General features: G+C 44.2%; 1 protein-coding gene across 7 annotated transcripts in view; it reads left to right on the top strand.

Annotated features, from left to right (window-relative positions):
• The window catches only part of ICA1 (islet cell autoantigen 1), a 230009-nt gene that overhangs the window by 39737 nt on the left and 170935 nt on the right, over positions 1-19337 (top strand). For all 7 annotated transcript variants that reach the window (XM_069211715.1, XM_069211718.1, XM_069211719.1 and 4 more), the window contains exon 2: positions 7106-7259. In XM_069211715.1, the coding sequence (XP_069067816.1) occupies positions 7152-7259 (108 nt within the window). In that variant the 5' untranslated portion in view covers positions 7106-7151. The remainder of the gene's footprint in view (positions 1-7105; positions 7260-19337) is intronic.

A 19337-nucleotide genomic window follows, 5' to 3' on the forward strand; every position in this document is an offset into this window, starting at 1 on the left:
TTTTAGCTTCTTGCGGTCCTCCCTTCAGTTACCCACATCATCCTACTCCTAAATTGCACACCCCGCCCCTCGTGGTCCTTTTAAAAAACAATACATTCATTTTATTTCTCTTTAGTTTGTCTGCCATCCCACTCCTTACTATAAACAACGGGTTTTTTCATACCTCCATTTCACCTCCCCTCATCCTGCCCATTCACTTTTGCTTGTCCTTTATTCCTCCACCTCACCCTCTCTGCCTTTTATACAGCTTTTAAATAGTTTATTTTTTATTTGTTTTAGAATGTCCAGCTGCTGCCGTTTTCTGCCTAGCCGTTCCACATTGTCTCGAGCACTTCCGTGCGAATATATTTTTTTTAATTTACTGATCCTAGCTGTGTCCACCGCTTTGGACAGATAAAAGAAAAAAGCATGCTTGTCATTCTATAGGTGCACACATGACCCATGGAATAATATACATCAGCAGGCATAGGGAGTGACACACCCTTCAGTAGCAGCCATATCATCCACTTTTTTTTCTCAGATGATGCACATTGGCAAACCCAGTAGGTCAACAAGGCGAGACCTATTGGCTTTGCCAATGCTTGTTTTTACTATTAACATATACGTACAGCTGGAAAATCTGCCTACTTGGTTGATTTCTATATAGTCGTGAAATGTGTGTCCAGAAAAATATGCAGATCTTAATTCTTTGAATCCATAATTCTTTCAATCTGTGTTTGTTTGATAATGCCGATTTTGTGGCCCCTTTTGTTTATTGTAAATGTGCAAAAACTATTTGAATGGCATCATTTATTCATTTCCGGTCTCAAGAGCAATGTTTTTTAATTTAGCTAAACAAGCTGATTGTAATTCTCTTTCTGGTTTTCTATTTTTGCATTATTTAGGGTATTTACTTTAGCGGTGATGGTGCAAGCACATAGGTGTAGTTTTGATGATGCTGACCAGGTTCAGTCCTTTACTGAACTGCATAGAATCAGTCTCATTCCACTTCCGGGCAGGGGACTTATTATAGAGGGTGGACTCAGATGAGTTCACTGTTCTCCCTTGACAATTCAATTAACAGTTATTTACACAGCATATCTGCGCTCAAAACATTTTGGAGTTATGACTGAAGTCGAGATGGAGGGCTTTAAGAGAGCTATCATTACATAATAGGTTAGTTCAGAGAAAAAAATTGTTTTGAGAGATTTTGGATGTAAGATTTGGTTAGAGATCTGTGGCAGAGGGATGCAAGGGCATTTCAGGGGTAGGAGACTAGTACAAAAACGACTCAACGACCTGTCCTGGCAGGTCTGAAGAGGGTGAGTACCAGACCAAGAAAAATACATACATACATACATACATGGAAGGGGGGGGTCACCTGAGTTTGCAGCTTCCCCTTGCCCCCCCCCTCGTACTGCTTTTGTGCAGTAACTCAAAGATGTTCGAGCTCAGACATCCTTGTTCTCTGCTCATTTTGTTTTTTTTAATGTTAACCCCTTCGCTGCCAGGCCTTTTCCCCTCCTGTGCCGAGCCTTTTTTGGCTATTTGGGGCTGATTGCGCTTAGGCCCTCATAACTTTTTCTCCACATAAGCTACCCATGCCAAATTTGCGTCCTTTTTTTCCAACACCCTAGGGATTCTAGAGGTACCCAGACTTTGTGGGTTCCCCTGAAGGAGACCAAGAAATTAGCCAAAATGCAGCGAACATTTTGTTTTCTTCAAACAAATGGGAAAAAAGGGCTGCAGAAGAAGGCTTGTGGTTTTTTTTCCTGAAAATTGCATCAACAAAGGGTTTGTGGTGCTAAAACACCATCTTCCCAGCTTTCAGGAACAGGCAGACTTGAATCACAAAACCCATTTTTTCAACACAATTTTGGCATTTTACTGGGACATACCACATTTTTACTATTTTTTTGTGCATTGGGTGTGAAACTAATGCTGGATCCCAGAAACCTAAACATTTCTCTAAAGTAGACCCAATTCTGAATTCAGCAAGGGGTCATTTGTGTAGATACTACAAGGGTTTCCTCCAGAAAATAACAGATGAAATAAAAAAATATTGAAACTGAGGTGAAAAAAACTGCAAGTTTTACTCTGTAACTTTTTCCTGCAATGTCAGATTTTCAAAAGCAACATACTGTTACGTCTGCGGGACTCTTCTGGTTGCGGGGATATATAGTGCTTGTAGGTTCATCAAGAACTCTAGGTACCCAGAGTCAATAAAGGAGTTGCACCTTGCAACGGGTTTTCATTGTATACCGGGCATACAGCAATTAATTTGGTGAAATATAAAAAGTGAGAAATAGTTATCAAGAAAACCTTTGTATTTCCAAAATGGGCACAAGATAAGGTGTTGGGAAGCAGTGGTTATTTGCACATCTCTGAATTCCGGGGTGCCCATACTAGCATGTGAATTACAGGGCATTTCTCAAATAGACGTCTTTTTTTACACACTGTCTTACATTTGGAAGGAAAAAATGTAGAGAGAGACAAGGGGCAAAAACACTTGTTTTGCTATTCTGTGTTCCCCCAAGTCTCCCGATAAAAATGGTACCTCGCTTGCTTGGGTAGGAAGGCTTGCGACAGGAAACGCAACATGGACACATCACATTTTTACACTGAAATCTGATGTGTTTCTTGCAAAGTGCCTAGCTATAGATTTTGGCCTCTAGCTCAGCCGGCACCTAGGGAAACCTACCACACCTGCGCATTTTTGAAAACTAGACACCTAGGGGAATCCAAGATGGGGTGACTTGTTGGGCTCTCACCAGGTTCTGTTATCCAGAATCCTTTGCAAACCTCAAAATTTGGCTAAAAAAACACTTTTTCCTCGCATTTCGGTGACAGAAAGTTCTGGAATCTGAGAGGAGCCACAAATTTCTTTCTATCCAGCGTTCCCCCAAATCCCCCGATAAAAATGGTACCTCACTTGTGTAGGTGGGCCAAGTGCTTGTGACAGGGAAGAGCCAAAAACATGTCGAAATTGAGGGGGAACCAAAGCGGGTCCAAAAGGGCAGTTTGAGAAAAAAAAAAAAAAAAAATTTTAGGCTGACAAGTGCAGCAGAATTTTTATCAGTATAGATGAGACAATGCTGGGTTGTAGGAATTTTGTGGATTCCTGCAGATTCTGGAAGGTTCCATCACAAAAATGTGGGAAAAATGTGTCATTTCCAGCAAAGTTGGAGGTTTGCAGGGCATTGTGGGTAAGAAAATGGTGCGGGGTCCCTGTGAAGCACACCACCCTGGAATCACCCAGATGTTTAGTTTTCAGATGTGTCTAGGTCTCGTGGATTTTTCTACATGGCAGAGTCCCAAAGTCCATAAAGTGCAGCCCTCACCATTCCAAGTGGGACGATTTTGAGAGTTAGCCAAGCTCTCATGGCCCAAATGTAAAATCGGAACCCAAGATAATCAAATGTCCTCTTGCTTGCCGTGGGATAAGATGTTTTAGTGTGCAGGAGAGCTGAAAGAGTGTTACCCCCTTCAGTTGGGGTGGGGCATAACCAGGCCCATACTGGTTGGTAGCCACCACCCCACAATTTATTTTAAATTCCCTGGCATCTAGTAGACTTTCTGCCCTCCCTCCCACCCCAAACCCCTCCCCCCCCCCCCCCCCCCCAACCGAGGGTGTGGATCGGGGGTAATTGTCCCATCATCTGCCCACTGGTGGGCAGAACAACTTTGTCCCCATTTATTTGGGGCTTTTATTTTGAGAAAAAAAAATCTTCCCTGGTGGGCTTTCTGCGCCCCTTGGGGGCATATGGTCCTTCCAAAAATAAGCCAACAGTAATGTGCCCCCATGGGGAGCGACCCTTGCCCAGGGGGCTGCCCCCCAAACAAAAAACACACATACACACACACACACCAATCCCTGGTGCCTAAGTGGTTTCTGCCCCCCCCCCCCCCGGGGCATATCGGCCTAATAGAAATAGGCCAATCAGCCCCCAAGGGGAGGAGAAATGGCCTAAATATAATTTCCCCCCTAGGGGAGCGACCCTTGCCTAAGGGGTCGCTCCCCACCTCTTTTAAAAATGATCCCTGGCGCCTAGAGGTTTCTGCCCCCCGGGAGCTAGCGCTCCCTCTGAGCTCAGTGCTGCGTCCTCAGCACATGAGCACTGTGCCACGGGACGTAACCATTACATCCACAGCACAGAACCGGTTAATAGTGAATGATAGTCTGTTATTCAGTATTAGTGTAATAAAACGTGTAGCACCTGGAACAAGGCCTTTACTGATGGCTTAGACAAGTAAAATAAAATGCTTTTAAATGTATGTTGTTTGTGAATGTGTGTGTGTGTGTGTCTGCATGAGTCAGGGTATGTTTGTGTGTCTTTGTGAGTGTGTGCCTGTAACTGTGTGTGTGTGTGTGTGTGTGTGTGTGTGTGTGATAGAGAGAGGCAGGAGGGAGTAAGTGAGATTAAAAGATTGAATATCAGTAAATTAGTAGGAGTAAATTATAGAAAGTGCGTGAAAGTGTACAGGAATGAGTGTGAGGGATTGCTAGAGACTGAGGAGTAGGAATGAGAGTTGGCGACAGTGAGTGTAACTATGAGTGAGGATAAGTCATTGAATGAGAAGTAGTGAGATTAAGTGTGAGTGAGAAAATGTGTGAGCCCGGTTTAAAGAGCATGCATATTAACAAACGTGACTGAGAGTGTGTTTAGCTTGTGAGGCTGCCATTTGACCTGGCATACTCGAAGTGATTCTCGATCTGTAGAGACATCCATGTCAAAATGCACAGACTGGCATACTGAAGTCAATTCTGGCACATGCAGGATATCCATGTCAAAGGCTGGCTCTGACACATGGAAGGCAAATCTTCGTGTGGGGCACCTGTGGAAGAAGGCTGGCACTGGCACGTTGGACAAATTATTTGCATAAGTGAGGGCAGCAGTGCTGCATATGAGAGGGGCATCGGTGACAAAATATTGCCCATGGCATACTATAAAAGGACTTGAATCTTAAGTGAGTTTATTTGAAAAAACAAAACATATAGCGTTTTCATATATTTATATGAAAGTGATGCTTTAAAACGCACTGTTTGACCCATTTTCTTTTCAAAATTAATTCTGGTAAACGCCCCAGATCCTTTCCTAGAAGAAGTCAGGCTTTGTTTTCTCACTAAAACTCCGGTAAATGTTGGCTTGGCATTTCATCTTGGCTCCAAAATAGAGGTGATATCTAAAGTAGACATTGCCTGTGTTACATTACTCATGCAGTTATTTTGGAACTTCAGCTATGTTAATTATTGTGATGTCATCAGGGTTAAGGTCATGTGACCTCACTTCTTGGAAGAATTCCAGGGCAATAGTCATTTGATGTCACTTCCTATGATGTGATTCAGCGCAAGACTGTGATTTCATTTCTGCTACCCTTGGTAATTTGGTGAATGGTGTCTATGCACACACCTGAATAGAGATGATTAGAGAGACATGGGCCCAGATTTACTAAGGACTTGCGTTGTCCTTGTGCCATGTATATCATCGCAAGGCAAAGTCCTTACCTGGAATTTAAGGGGACATCTGCAGTGCCTTGCATGACTTTGCAAAGAAATGTAACACAACACAGTGGCTTTCACTGTATTGCATTACATTTTGTTGTGGCAGTTGTTCCATAGGTGGGGCTTGGGTATTCTAGTGCGTCCACCCATGGAACTTGATGTAATCCGAGATTTGCAAACACTTGTAAACCTAGGATTGTGCCAAAATGGTGCACCTAGCACCGAATCTATGCACATACAGAAAGAGGAAATTGCTTCATAGAATTTGTTTTTGTGCAGGAAGGTATGGATTCCTGCACAAAACAATTGCTTTGTAATGAAGACATCCTTTCAAAATGGTATAAGATTGCTTATGTTAGAGCTAGGGAGCACAGTGCGCCTGCACAAGGAGGGAGCAGAAATGCTCCTATCTTTGTAAATGGAGAGCATTTTTGCTCTCTTCCTTTCACACAGCAAGCTCCCATGCTGCGTTACATTGCATGAAATAATAGTAAATATGGCCCCTGGTGCATCGCACTTGATTTTCCCCAAAATGGTGCACTAATGATGAGAAGCTTTGGTTTCTTCTGCTTTCAGAGGGAGCAACCGTAGATTCCTTAAGTGAGAAGCAGCCATTTGGAATTTCTTGCATCAGTAGATAAGCTATCCTACTGTGTAATCTTTTATAGTTAGTTGTTAGACCTACTGGCCTAGACTACCAGCAACATCAGGTTAATTTTGGTCAGGGATGAAGTTGACAGAAAGAGGGCTTTCCAATCCTTCCTCCTTGAGAGCTCAAGCTGCGATTACTGCGCATGTTTCATAGATTCTCGTCTATTTTTATGATGGTCTTTGTCTCTCTGAAGAATATGAGAGGTTCTTAGATTGAGTCTGGCTATTGCATTCCTGTACATTTATGATTAAGTTTGCCGCCTTCATTTTGTTTTCGACTTGACTTCTGGCTGGTGGCTACCTCTGTGTATATCCTGTTTTTGTGTGAAATGGCATACTTGTGCTAATTTAAGCACTGTTTCATCCCCAAATTTGTGGTTAAAACATTGTCATTGTATTTATATAGTGCTTATTACCTCTTATGAGGCATCAAAGTGCTTTTTGGCGAGTAGTATGCTACTTTGGAACTCAAAAAGGATTTGTGATGGATTAGTATAGGGGAATATAAGTTCATTTGATCGGTGTCTGTTCGTTGGATTGAAGAGGATAATGGAGGAATGGAAGAGGGAAGAATCTAGAAAGTGTTATTTGGGACATTCTAGTAGGAAGATGAGGCTTGGGTTGAGTGAAAGGAGAGATGGATGTGGGAAGAGTCTCTAGAAATGGATTAGGGAGATCATACTAGTAAAATGAGGCTTGGGATGAGTCAAAAGAGCGATACATGAGGGAAGAATTCAGAGAGGGCTGTTTGGGAGATCATAGCAGTAAAATTAGATTTGGGGTGATCCAGAGGAAGGAAGACTCTAGAAAGCGTTAATTTGGAGACAAAAGTAGTAGAATGAGGTTTGGGATGAGCGAGCGTCGAGGCAGATGATATATTGAGAGAAGTAAAGGGTGAGACATGGAGTAGTGCGAACTACAGCAGTCCCTGAAAATTTTCCTTACAAAATGTTTTTTTTTGTTTTTTTAAAGTTTCAGTAATTATGCTCCGAGTCAGGAAAAGTCAGTGGTTAACAAAATGCAACAGAAGTATTGGAAAACAAAGCAGACCCTTATTAAGGTCACGGGAAAGAAAGAAGATGAACATGTGGTCTCCTCTGATGCAGACTTGGATGCCAAGCTAGAGGTGAGTGATGATTACGTAATTTAGTACTATTTGCTATTTTAATTCAGCTGAACATGATGCATGATTCATAGCCTTATGAAAAAATGGTTTACGAAAACAAATGGTAGAAAATATCTTTGCTACTATGTTACATGTCTCTCTCTCTGGGAAAAGTTTTCCCTCTGCCTCCAGTCCAAAAATGCATAAAACAACAACTTTGTGTAATAAACTCGTGAATAAAACCAATTGCCATGTAGGGGCTTTGGTTTAACTCTTTTCATCCATTGATCTGTCCAGCCACCATTCACATTTTGCTTCCTCCCACCACAGCATGTGGCAGTGGTCAACCAACTTCAACTACTAGACTTGCACTGAAAGTGATAGAATATTTTCCTGACCAAATGTGCATATCCACCTAAAACGATGGGCACATCGGTTCCAGGGCCTTTTGGCCAATACTTTTCTTTGCTTTCCATTACATTTTTATTCTTTAAATTTTTTCAACCTTCCTTGCTTGTTTACCTTTTTGTGTGCCAATGACAATGGTAATTCCCTTACATGTGTATTAAAATTAGTTTGTACCTGTTTTAACAACACTTGCTTCCTAAGAAGCAATTGCATTTTTCCCTTTTCTATTAAAATGATATGCAATGGGTTATTTTTATTTTTTTATTGCAGGCATGTGACCGCCATTTTTTGGGTAGCATGATTCCTTGTTCTTTTTATTTTTGCACAATCTGCTTGCCATATTAAAAAAAAGAAATTGCACCCCATACGGCTAAGGCAAGGGGTTAGCGACTGAGCTTGAAAAGTGGATCTTTCTAAAATGGTGATTTGGTCTTAGATGGTCTCTGCTTGCTTGTGGCACACAGACGCTCCCAGATAATGGGATTCTAATGGCAAAGATGATTATTGTGAGCAGGACTACCAGATGAGCATATTAAAGTCAAAGAGAAATGCTGGAAATAGTGTAAAATGGAGAGCGCGGCAAAAGGAAAAAAGGAAAGTGGAAAGAGAAATGTAATAAAGAAAAACCATGGAGGGGAGAAACACATGATGGCTAAGCAAAGGTGTGTCAGAAGAAGGGGGAAGAAAGCAAAGGTGGGAACAATGAAGCATACATGGAAGGAGAAATTGAACACCAGGATAGATAAAAGGGTGGATGGATAAAAGTGTGAATAGACGTGTTGTTAGGATAAATGGTTGAGTGAAAGGATGAGTTGATTGGTGGAACGGCAAATGGGTGGGTGAAAGGAGGATTGATGGGTAGGTTAATGAATTGATGAAAGGGTGATCAGCCAGGAGGTTGGGTGGATCGTTGGATAAAAGGGTGAAACGATGGAAGATAATTAAGATGGATGGAAAATTCATGGGTAGATGGAATGTGGAAGGCCTAATGAAAGGAAAGATTAAGGAAACCCTTCTAGGGAGGTTTGGTCCTGCTCCCGCTACTTGCTCAGTGCAGCAAGAGGAGTGGTTCAAAATTGGGAAGTCTTTTAATAGTCTGGTTCCTCCCTTGGAAAGTATCAACTCACAGAACCAATGTGTCAGTAGGTAAAAGTTCATCTCTTTGGGTTAACACAATGCTACAGATGAATGAAAGCATTTGATCCATAGTACAACAAATACTCCTTTGAGGCTACTACTGCAGCACCTAATCTGATTTCTTGCGAGCATGCATGTTTTTTTTCTAAGCCTTGTTGTACATCATTGTATAGGTGTTTATTTGGGGACAAGATTAATTGCTCCTAAAATTTTAGTTTTGACAAAGACCGTCCTACCAGCCTAAGAGCGATATGTAAATTTCTAGCTCTTTAATCATGTGTTTTTTAACTTTTGCAGTAGTTATTATTTTACAAAATAAACATGCAGATATTAGAAAAAGGAACTTTGGCGCAACAATTTTAGGCCTGCTCACTTTTCAACAGTTGATAGAGGAAAGTCCCAGTAAAAATGCAATAACATGCACAATCACTTCAAACCAAACTATGCTTTAGATGCAGTATTGTTTAAGGGAGATGTTCTAACCCTTCCCTCTCAATAAAATGGCGAGAGACTGACATAAAGCAGAAAAATAACTATTTCGACCTAATGGCCTCTCCTGACACGGTCATACTGAAAGCAAGTAGTGCTGTAATAAACTACGCCAGTCTTCTGGTAGTAGGCCTTTACAAATCGGGCATAAACCCACAAGTTTTTTACTCTCTAATGAGAAATAATGTACTTAGGAATCATGCTACAAACTTCATCTCAGAAGACATAACTTTATTGATGATAACAAGTAATGTGGTCACGTGCCACGCAGTATCTCAAGCAAACGCAGATCAGTCCTAAACCCTTTAAGGCAGCTGGGCTAGCAGATTATAGCCTATTAGCCTTGGAAGGCTAACAGCCAGTCAGAAACTGCTGAAACTGTAACTACTTGACCCAGAATGCAAAGGGCCCAGCCTTAGCTAATCGTTAGGAGTCACACGAGACACAGCCATGGAAGACACACTTATTGTAGTGAAGGTGGCTTAAACCCCTATTGCTGAAGCTCCCTGTCAAGCAGGGACTATAAAAGGTGATTTCCCACGTATCTGCCAGGCATAGCACATTTCTCATCGCCATGCGTGATACCACAGACCTTTGTGGCTTTTTAGGTAACAACCTACTGCATTGTGGGACTTGCAGTTCCACTTTTTGTATGGCCTGTTGGCAAAAAAGAAAGAACTTGTGGAATTGTGCCCCGCTTGCCTCAAAGTATGCACAGTAATGTAGTAGTACAGGTTACGGTCAAGGAGCAGCGGTGTTCGTCTGGATGGAGTACAGCAGCTAAGCACTTTCCACACAAAAAAACTTATGAGTTTTCTGTGTTGAGCTGTCTCATTTGATAATAATGGTCTTTAGCTATCTTTCCTATTATAATTAGAAAGTTCTTTTACGTGGATGTTTAGTGTTTGCAGTGGCTAGATGGGGTTTTGAATAAGAGAGGAGTAGAAATGTGTTGTAATGCTTTTTACTAGTTTGTTTTTAGCCGAAGGCCCAGTAACGACCAAGGTCCTCCCATCACATGGCATAAGCTGAAGTGGGATTTCTGAGCACCCTGATACTTTGCTGTAGACCTAGAACTGCAGGAGCACACAGCCCTGTGAGTGGCTCTGGCCTGTTCTTGGAACTTGAGCAGAAGCTGATGGCTCATATCAGGACTCCACCAGACAGACGCCTGGGGTTACTGTAACTCTTCGTCCGTCCCTCCCCCGCCCCCAATACCTATTTTTAAATACCCGCCTCACTTTTTATTTTTTTTAATTTTTTTTATAATCATGTGTCTTTTGGTCCTCTCTCTGCCCTTTCCCCATCTTTCTCTTTCTCTCTCTCTCTCTCTCTCTTCCCCCGCTTTTATTTGTACTGCTCCCATCCCACCATTCTGCTCCCCTCCTTTTTTCTTGCCCTCCTCTTCCTCCTCTCCATGTCTGCCTCATCTGTTTGCTCTTCCTCTCTCTTTTTAGCACTTCCTCTTGTGCATTTTTATTCTTTCTCCCTGCCTCAACTGTCTGTTTCTGTCTCTATTTCCTCTTATCTCTCCCCCTCTGCTCATCTCTCCTTCCCAACACTGCCTTGCACTCCCCAACCCTGCGGTGCTGTCTCCACCCCTCCCTCTGTCTTTTGACTGGATCACCGTGATCTCAAGGCCGGATAACGGAGGCCTGAAGCGTTCTGGGTAGTGAGAAACAGAATAGGAAGGCCTGGTGTCTCGCAGACTGCTGGCACTAGTTTGTTATGCTGACATTCCGAGTCTGAAGCTGGTGGTAAGAGCCTTGGTGGTACCAAAAGAGGAAGATATAATCTGTGGCCTGCTGCTGGTGTTGGTGTCTGTGCACCTCCGGACAGGTAGCCTCTGCGGCATCACCAGAGTACTAGGAATGTGGTACTTACCTCTGGGGACAGGACCAGACTTGCATCAAAGGCCATGTTAGCCTCTCACAGTTCTTGGTGCCCTCGGCCCATGCAGGAATGCGCTGTGCATCCCAACCAGGTTGTGAGGCACTCCCCCCTGTAGGGCAAGGCAAGCAGAGCTACCTCCCGGCTGGACAGACTAGCCTGTAGCCGGCTACTTCCAGAAACTGTCTCAACAATGTCACCGCTCTTAATGTTCAGTGTCGCCTATCTTTTTCTGTTATCACAAAACTAAAAAAATGTCACCCTACTTTAGAACGGACAGGGGTGCCACTAGACCGAACTTTGGGGCAGGGGTGTTGGGTGTGGCTGCTAACCGTTCCAGCAAGTGGTGCAGGTCACGCATTTCAAGCAAAGCAGGCAGAGCGATCTTTATTGCCTATATGAGGGAAAGAAGTGACAAACTGTGCAGTTTAAACATAGTGGACAAACCCAATCTGAATATGATTGAAACATTGGAGCCTGTGGTTACTCCGGTTCTCCCTTGGCTGAGTTGTTTGGTGGCGGCTCAGGTTGCTGAGGTCATCATGTGGCATTTGATCCATTTGCTGCATATGAATATTTTGATTTGTTAAATGTTTATTTGCCTGTGATTAGAGCTCTTCATTTATTTGACCACTTGAGGCATTGTCCATTTAAGTATGAGTCCAAGTCAGATAGGTTTTCATACTTAAATGTGATTTGTGTGTTATCTGCGTAACAGTAATCGTTGAAAATGAAGGAGATTAGGTCTGGTGGAGAGCGAAGGCAAGTGCTATAGAGGAAGTAGAACTGTTAGATACATTGGTTGTGAATTGAATGGAGCTGACCTGAAGGGATAAAGTGATATGATGATCTGTCTGATAGAAAAGATGCAATCTGCTTCAGTTCGCCCCTGTTCGTTTAGACGTCTCTGTAGAAGATTGGGATGATGAATAGTATCAAATGCATTGACTAGGTCAAGTAAAAAGCCTGCTAGTATTCCAAAGCAGATATCAGTCTTTAAAGCAGATCTTTCTATCTTTTTTTTTTTTTAAATTAAAACAGCTTATTATTTGCCAGAAGTAAAAAGCGTCTCTTGTTTCAAGGCATGTTTGTTTTAGGAAGGGTTTATGTAGGACATTTAGAGTTCCTTTGGGAACATACCTGTATTTAAGGAATTGTTGACAGTTCTGGCTGGATTGGCTTCAGAGCTTTTCTATTTAGGAGGACATTGGTCTGTAGGGACGTAGCTTAGTTGGTGAGTTTCAGGGGATGTGAATCTCACAATTCCCAAATAATCAAGGGGGAAAACCAACACCAGTGTAGTGGACCCGATTCTTGGCCCCCAGACCAAACTGCCAAACCAAGAATGCATTTATTTAGAGGAGGTGTCACACTCCATACACCTTTTAAGAGATGTTTCTTCTGGTCTGCTGGTGATTCTGCTGGCCTACAAGTGTTCACAGCATCGATGAAGTCTTCCGTGGTCAGGAGGTAAAAGGGGTTGACTGTAGTTGTTTTCATGTCTTGTTATCTAGTGAACTGAGCCGGGCTGCTAAAATTGTGGTTGACTGACTCTGGTGGGCAGTGCTTAATTTGTAAATAAAAATGTGCCGGTGCCCAAAGGTCTCATCTGAAACACGCAGCTGCTGCAATTAAATGTGTGAGCATGGAATACTGAGGCACCGTAATCCTGAAGCCATCTCTGGCCTCTTTAACCCATTGCAGGCACTCCCTGTGCCTTCAGCTCACTCTTGCAGCTTTCTGCTTTCTCCCTTTGTGACGCTTTTTCATTTTTCTCTTCCTCAGTCTTTCCCATGTCTCTCTTGCTTGCAGGAAATGCTTGAGGCAGAAATAGAAGTACTGGCCCTCAAAAATAAGTGCTGGTACCCTGCCCCAAAACCACCTGCTCAAATTAAGCACTGCTGGTCAGTAGGAAGCAATTCAGGTGTGACGTACAGTCACCAAGGGTCAGTGAGGAGGATGCATTTTGCTGTGTTGCCAAGGAATCAAGATGCCCTAAGGTACTACTACTTAAGGTATTGCGGTTGAATGACCCTTTTTGCTCTGAACTCTTCTAGAGGTGTTGTTGTTTGTGAAGTTTAGGCCCCTCATCAGGTCTACCGGTCTCAACAGCTCTCCCTATTCAAATCTCCTTTCCTGTGGTACATGCTCCTGGCTACTGTCAGCTCACCAGGACATAGGGCAGGCCTCCTTGAATCAATGCAGACATCCGGTATTGTTATTTGTTAACTTTACTTGCTCCAGTCAGCTTTCCTCCCTACCCTCTCCAGAAGAAAAAAATGAAATGTCCACCTCACTCAACATATATATATATATAAACGCTGCAGAGTGACTATTACTGCATGTGTGCATGGAAATGATATATATTTAGACCAACAAATATACATTTGGATGCACGTATGCACTTGTTTAGTATTCATAAAACATCAGATTTACAGGAGTCAACTAAACATGTACAGAGTGAAAACACCATAAGAGAAGCCATATTAATTTAGGAAAACCTAATATTGCCTGAACATGTTGTTAATATGGGACTGCCCCCTGCAGGGTATACAGTCATGTTGCCCTATCCTGAATGCAAAACTGTAGGTATCTAGTTTCCCAGATTGTCTCTAGCCTCATGCTACTCTAATTTACAGAAACCTATTCTGTCCCTTGACAAGACTAAGGTCCTTGATCGGCCATGAGACCTGGAAGGGCACACTAAGCATGTCCTCATTCTTCTGACAGTGGACTACTGACTTGTCCCAGGTTTGGGTTTGGGTTTGGACTGGGACCAGAAATAACCTGAAGCATCAAAATAAAAACAGCATACGTTGAATTAGATAGCCAAAAAAGTGGCCCATATTTGCAAATTGGGTCAGTTTTGAACTTGTAAAAACACGTGGTATAATTATTTTTACAGATATGGAAAATGCCGCGGATTTGCCGCAAGCAATGTTAATTTTATTATCAAGGAAATCTACATTAAGGCATGGAGCAGCAGAGTGCAAAACAGGCCCACAAATGGAGAAACAACAGCCCACAAAGTGATCTGTCAGAGCAGCCTATTGGGCACTGCCTTATTGCACTATAGGCCAGTCCAAGCCTGCACAGGTTTACCTTGTAGACCGATGGTGCAGCATACCGTTTTTTGTGAATTTATAGTCCTGGGCAGAAGTTTTTATCCATGTCACTAGAGTGGAGGCCCCATTTGTGTAAAGTTCTGCTTCAGTGCGCTAATCCTAGTGCTAACATTCCAAACGTGTGTGTTGTGCACACAGCTTTTGTGATACATGCAAAATGTGCACAAGTGTGACAGAGTAATGGAGGCCTGCAGATTCGATTTTGAAAACCCCTAACCTGCTCCTGTGCACAAGATGGAGTTAAGATTGTTTACCCAGATGGTGGAAGTGTTTCGCTGACATTCCTAAAGCTGGAGGGAAGAGACCTAGACAATGAAGTGGGTACAAAGAAGACTAGAACCCTTTATAAATTCACATAGGGCATTTTGCTGGGAGGTACTGCCAAATCGTCTTTCTGCAGTACGGCAATCTGGAAGATGCTTGGGATGAAGTTTGGAACTGAAGTCTCTTTTCAGTGTGAAGAGGATCTTTTTAGGTGAGCCAGCCTTTTTTATTTCCAATGAATATTGTACATTGTGGTTGTTAATAAGCTAGGCATAGAAAGGGCATGCCTATTTGTGCCTCTGTTGTGGGCACTCCAGACTGGAGACTGCACTGCTATTAGCAGCGTAGCTCTGCTTTGCAGCATACTGTGATGACTGCTGTGCACCCAGAGCTGGTTTCTGACTGACAGCCGACATCACAGGTGGGAGGGGTTATTCCCTCGAGCCTTGCCTAACTGGAAGAACTGTATCTTTGAATTTAGTGCCTGGAAGCCAGTTTACCAGTGGAGAGAGAGAAAGATACAACTAGAATGTGGTGCTGGTGGTCTACCAAGGGGAAAGGAGACAGCACAGAGAGATTGGTAAACCTGAAAGTATAGGTGCAGTCTAGCCAGAAGTGAAGTCCCAAGTGGGAATTGCCGATTGGCAGCTACTTATACTGCTGTGCAATAAGAACAACTGCGACTGAACCAATTAAATCCAAGGCCTGTGTCTACAGCTGTGACCACCAGCTGCTAGCATGCCACTCTGTCCCTGTCTCGGTGACTGCTCATCTGCTGTTCAACACCAAGTGACCAAGAAGTGGGCCCAATGCCCCCCGTCCCTACCAACAATAGTATCTGAATTCATCAAAGGGCTCTGGGCTAACACTGTGGCTACCAACCACTGGAAACCCCCACACTACCTGCCTCCCTGGGATGCTTGTCACTACTTTCCATGGCATCCACTGATCCCCAAGTGTTGAAGGGGATGTACTTGTCCCTGTTTGCGCAGCTGTACTAGGAGATATTCCTGGACACCAGAGGCAAACAACCCAACACCGAGGATGAGACCCAATAGCCCATGCGTGCCCATGGTCCCCTGAACATGGTCTTACCGGCCCTCTAATAGAAAGGGTATGCATTCAAACTGATAAACTTTGCACTGTGTGCCTCCTGACCCTATAAAGTCACTTCAATTTACTTAATACCAAATTGTCAGTGGGAGTCCAGGGGACAAGAGGTGCAGACAGATTCTCTGCACTAATTGCATTAAGGAACAGGAGTGAGACAGGGTGAGTTTGAATAAAGCTAATAGTGTTATTGAAACCTGTTCACTGATTCTGGATACCACGATGCAGGCCAATGGGGCATTCATGGTGGTCTACATTTTGGCTTCAGAAGCAGCAAAAGGGGTCTGGCCGCCAGTGACCCACCACCTCAGTCATTCATAGCAGCCAGTATGAATGGCAACAGGGCTAAAGTGTAGGACCAACAAGTAGATCTACAGCCTGTGCCCACACACACACACACCTGCAGTCCTAACTCAATTCTCACATCAGCCTATGGCCTCAGATTCAGTGCTTCACTCTTGGACTGTTGTGCTTGCTCCCCCTCCAGCAGCTTTTGCCTGCATACCCCTTTTGTACCACAATACCACTCCTTCTCTGCCAGGGTCGGATTGGGATCATAATTCGGCCCAGCAGTGCCAAAAAACATTCCTGGACAATGCTCGTTCACAAAACTCATTTTCTTGGTGTCATTGGACTAATTTTTTGAGATATATATATATATGTTCGATGGCATATGTAGCTGCAGGTACACATGCTGTGCATTATCCTGCCATCTAGTGTTGGGCTCGGAGTGTTACAAGTTGTTTTTCTTAGAAGAAGTCCTTTTGAGTCACGAGACCAAGGGACTCCTCCCTTTCGGCTCCATTGCGCATGGGCTTCGACTCCATCTTAGATTGTTTTCTTTCCGCCATCGGGTTCAGACGTGTTCCTCTTCGTTCCATATTTCGAATCGGAAAAGTTAGCTAGTTATCAGAAAATTCGACTGTATTGTTCGCGCTCGGTACCGGTTTAGTGTTAGCACATCGACACCGAAAAAAGAAGCGCTCCGGCGGCCCTTCGGGGCTTCCACTCTTCAGCGGGGCCTGGTCGGCCCGACCGCGTCCATCTCCAAACCTCATGGACCGGACCCCCTTCCGTTTCTGCCCGAATTGCCACGCAAAGTATCCTTATACAGACCAACACTTGGTCTGTAATCTGTGTCTATCACCGGAACACAGGGAGGATACTTGCGAGGCCTGTCGGGCATTTCGATCGAAGAAGACCCTACGCGATCGAAGAGCTAGAAGACTCCAGATGGCGTCGACACCGGCCGAACAGATCGACGTCGAGGAAGAGGAGAGATTCTCCATTCAAGATTCAGACTCGGACGAGTCAGAAAGTGAGCAGCCGAAGGTGCAGCAACAAACTGTGAGTAAATCATCCCCGGCAAAGACTCACTCGAAAATTATAAAGGCCAAGGGGATGCCACCGCCAACAGGCCATGGCTTAACCCGAAAACACGGTGACCAAACATCGGCACAGAAAAAGGCCTCCCAGCAGCCGAAGACATCCGACTCCGGTCGATATACCGGCTCCGAACCATATCGGCACCGAGAGTTCGACACCCCAAAGTCAAAAAGGTTTCCTCGGAGCCGAAAAAGAGCGTACTGTAACCTTCAGTGTCGAAACATGCAGCCTCGGAGCCGAAAACAGGCTCCTATACAGAAGAGCACGGCCTTTCCAGCCAAATGCAAGGGCACAGATTTGAGCAGGAACTAGACATGGGAGAGCCAGACCATACCCAAAGGAGGCTGCACATACAAAAAGAGACAGGGAAAATTCTAACTCTTCCTCCAATAAAAATGAAGCGAAAGCTAGCATTCCAGGAAGCGGAAATGCAGCCAAGGCAAAGGTGGCAAGAGACAAGAAACCACCAAGGGTTTCGCCACAGCCTTCACCATTGCATTCACCACACCTGTCCCCGGTAGAAACACCCCCAATGCAGTCGCCAACACACACAGGGATGACACAAGATGACCTGGATGCATGGGACTTATATGATGCACCGGGCTCAGACAATAGTCCCGATTGCTACCCGGCAAGGCCGTCACCACCAGAGGACAGCACTGCATATATGCAGGTGGTATCAAGTGCAGCTACTTTCCATAATGTAGCAATGCATGTGGAGCCCATAGAAGATGACTTTTTATTTAACACCTTGGCATCCACTCACAGCTCTTACCAAAGTTTGCCAATGCTCCCAGGCATGTTAAAACATGCCAAACAGGTGTTCCAGGACCCAGTAAAAGGCAGAGCCTTCACGCCTAGGGTGGAGAAGAAATATAAACCTCCCCCAACGAACCCTGTGTTTATAACACAGCCACTAACACCAGATTCGTGGTAGTGGGAGCAGCCAGAAAGAGGGCAAACTCCCAATCCTCAGGAGACGCACCACCGCCGACAAGGAAAGTCGGAAATTCGATGCAGCAGACAAAAGGGTGGCAGCACAGGCAGCCAATCAATGGCGGATTGCCAATTCTCAGGCTCTATTGGCTCGCTACGACAGGGCACACTGGGACGAGATGCAACATCTCATTCTGCACTTGCCCAAGGAATACCAAAAACATGCCCAACAGGTTGTTGAGGAAGGACAAACGATTTCAAACAACCAAATAAGGTCTGCGATGGACTCGGCAGACACAGCAGCAAGGACAGTGAACACTGCTGTAACCATTCGTAGGCACGCATGGTTACGGAGCTTGGGTTTTAAACCAGAAATCCAGCAAGCTGTGCTAAATATGCCGTTCAACCAAGAACAATTGTTTGGGCCGGAGGTGGATACGGCAATTGAAAAGCTCAAAAAGGACACGGACACGGCCAAAGCCATGGGCGCACTCTACTCCCCACAGAACAGAGGCACTTTTAGAAAGCTGCAATTTAGAGGGGGGTTTCGTTCCCAAATCACAGAGCCTTCCACCTCACAAGTCAGACCCCCGTATCAGGGCCAGTACCAAAGAGGAGGTTTTCGAGCAACATACAGGGGTGGACAATTCCCAAAGGCAAGAGGGAAATTCCAGAGCCCAAAAATCCCTCAAACCAAACAGTGACTTCAATGTCACAAACCCCCACCACTCAACACCAGTGGGGGGGGAGACTTACCGCATACTACCACAACTGGGAAAACATAACTACGGACGCATGGGTCCTAGCCATTATTCAACATGGTTATTGCATAGAATTCCTACAATTGCCACCAGATGTGCCCCCAAGAGCACACAATATGTCCAAACAACACTTAGACCTGTTACAACTAGAAGTCCAAGCATTGTTACAAAAACAAGCAATAGAACTAGTACCCAACCATCAAAAAGGAACAGGTGTCTACTCCCTGTATTTCCTAGTTCCAAAGAAGGACAAAAGGCTGAGACCCATATTAGACCTCAGAACACTGAATCTTTACATCAAATCAGATCACTTTCACATGGTAACACTTCAAGCCGTGATTCCCTTGCTCAAAAAACAGGACTACATGTCAACATTAGATCTCAAGGATGCATATTTCCACATACCCATACATCCTTCCCACAGGAAATACTTAAGGTTTGTAATCCAAGGCGTGCATTACCAATTCAAGGTGTTGCCATTCGGGATAACAACAGCCCCAAGGGTATTCACAAAATGCCTTGCAGTAGTAGCCGCTCACATCAGGAGACGGCACATGCACGTATTCCCTTACTTGGACGATTGGTTAATAAAA

Source organism: Pleurodeles waltl, chromosome 10, assembly GCF_031143425.1.
Source record: "Pleurodeles waltl isolate 20211129_DDA chromosome 10, aPleWal1.hap1.20221129, whole genome shotgun sequence".
NCBI classification, from domain to species: domain Eukaryota; kingdom Metazoa; phylum Chordata; class Amphibia; order Caudata; family Salamandridae; genus Pleurodeles; species Pleurodeles waltl.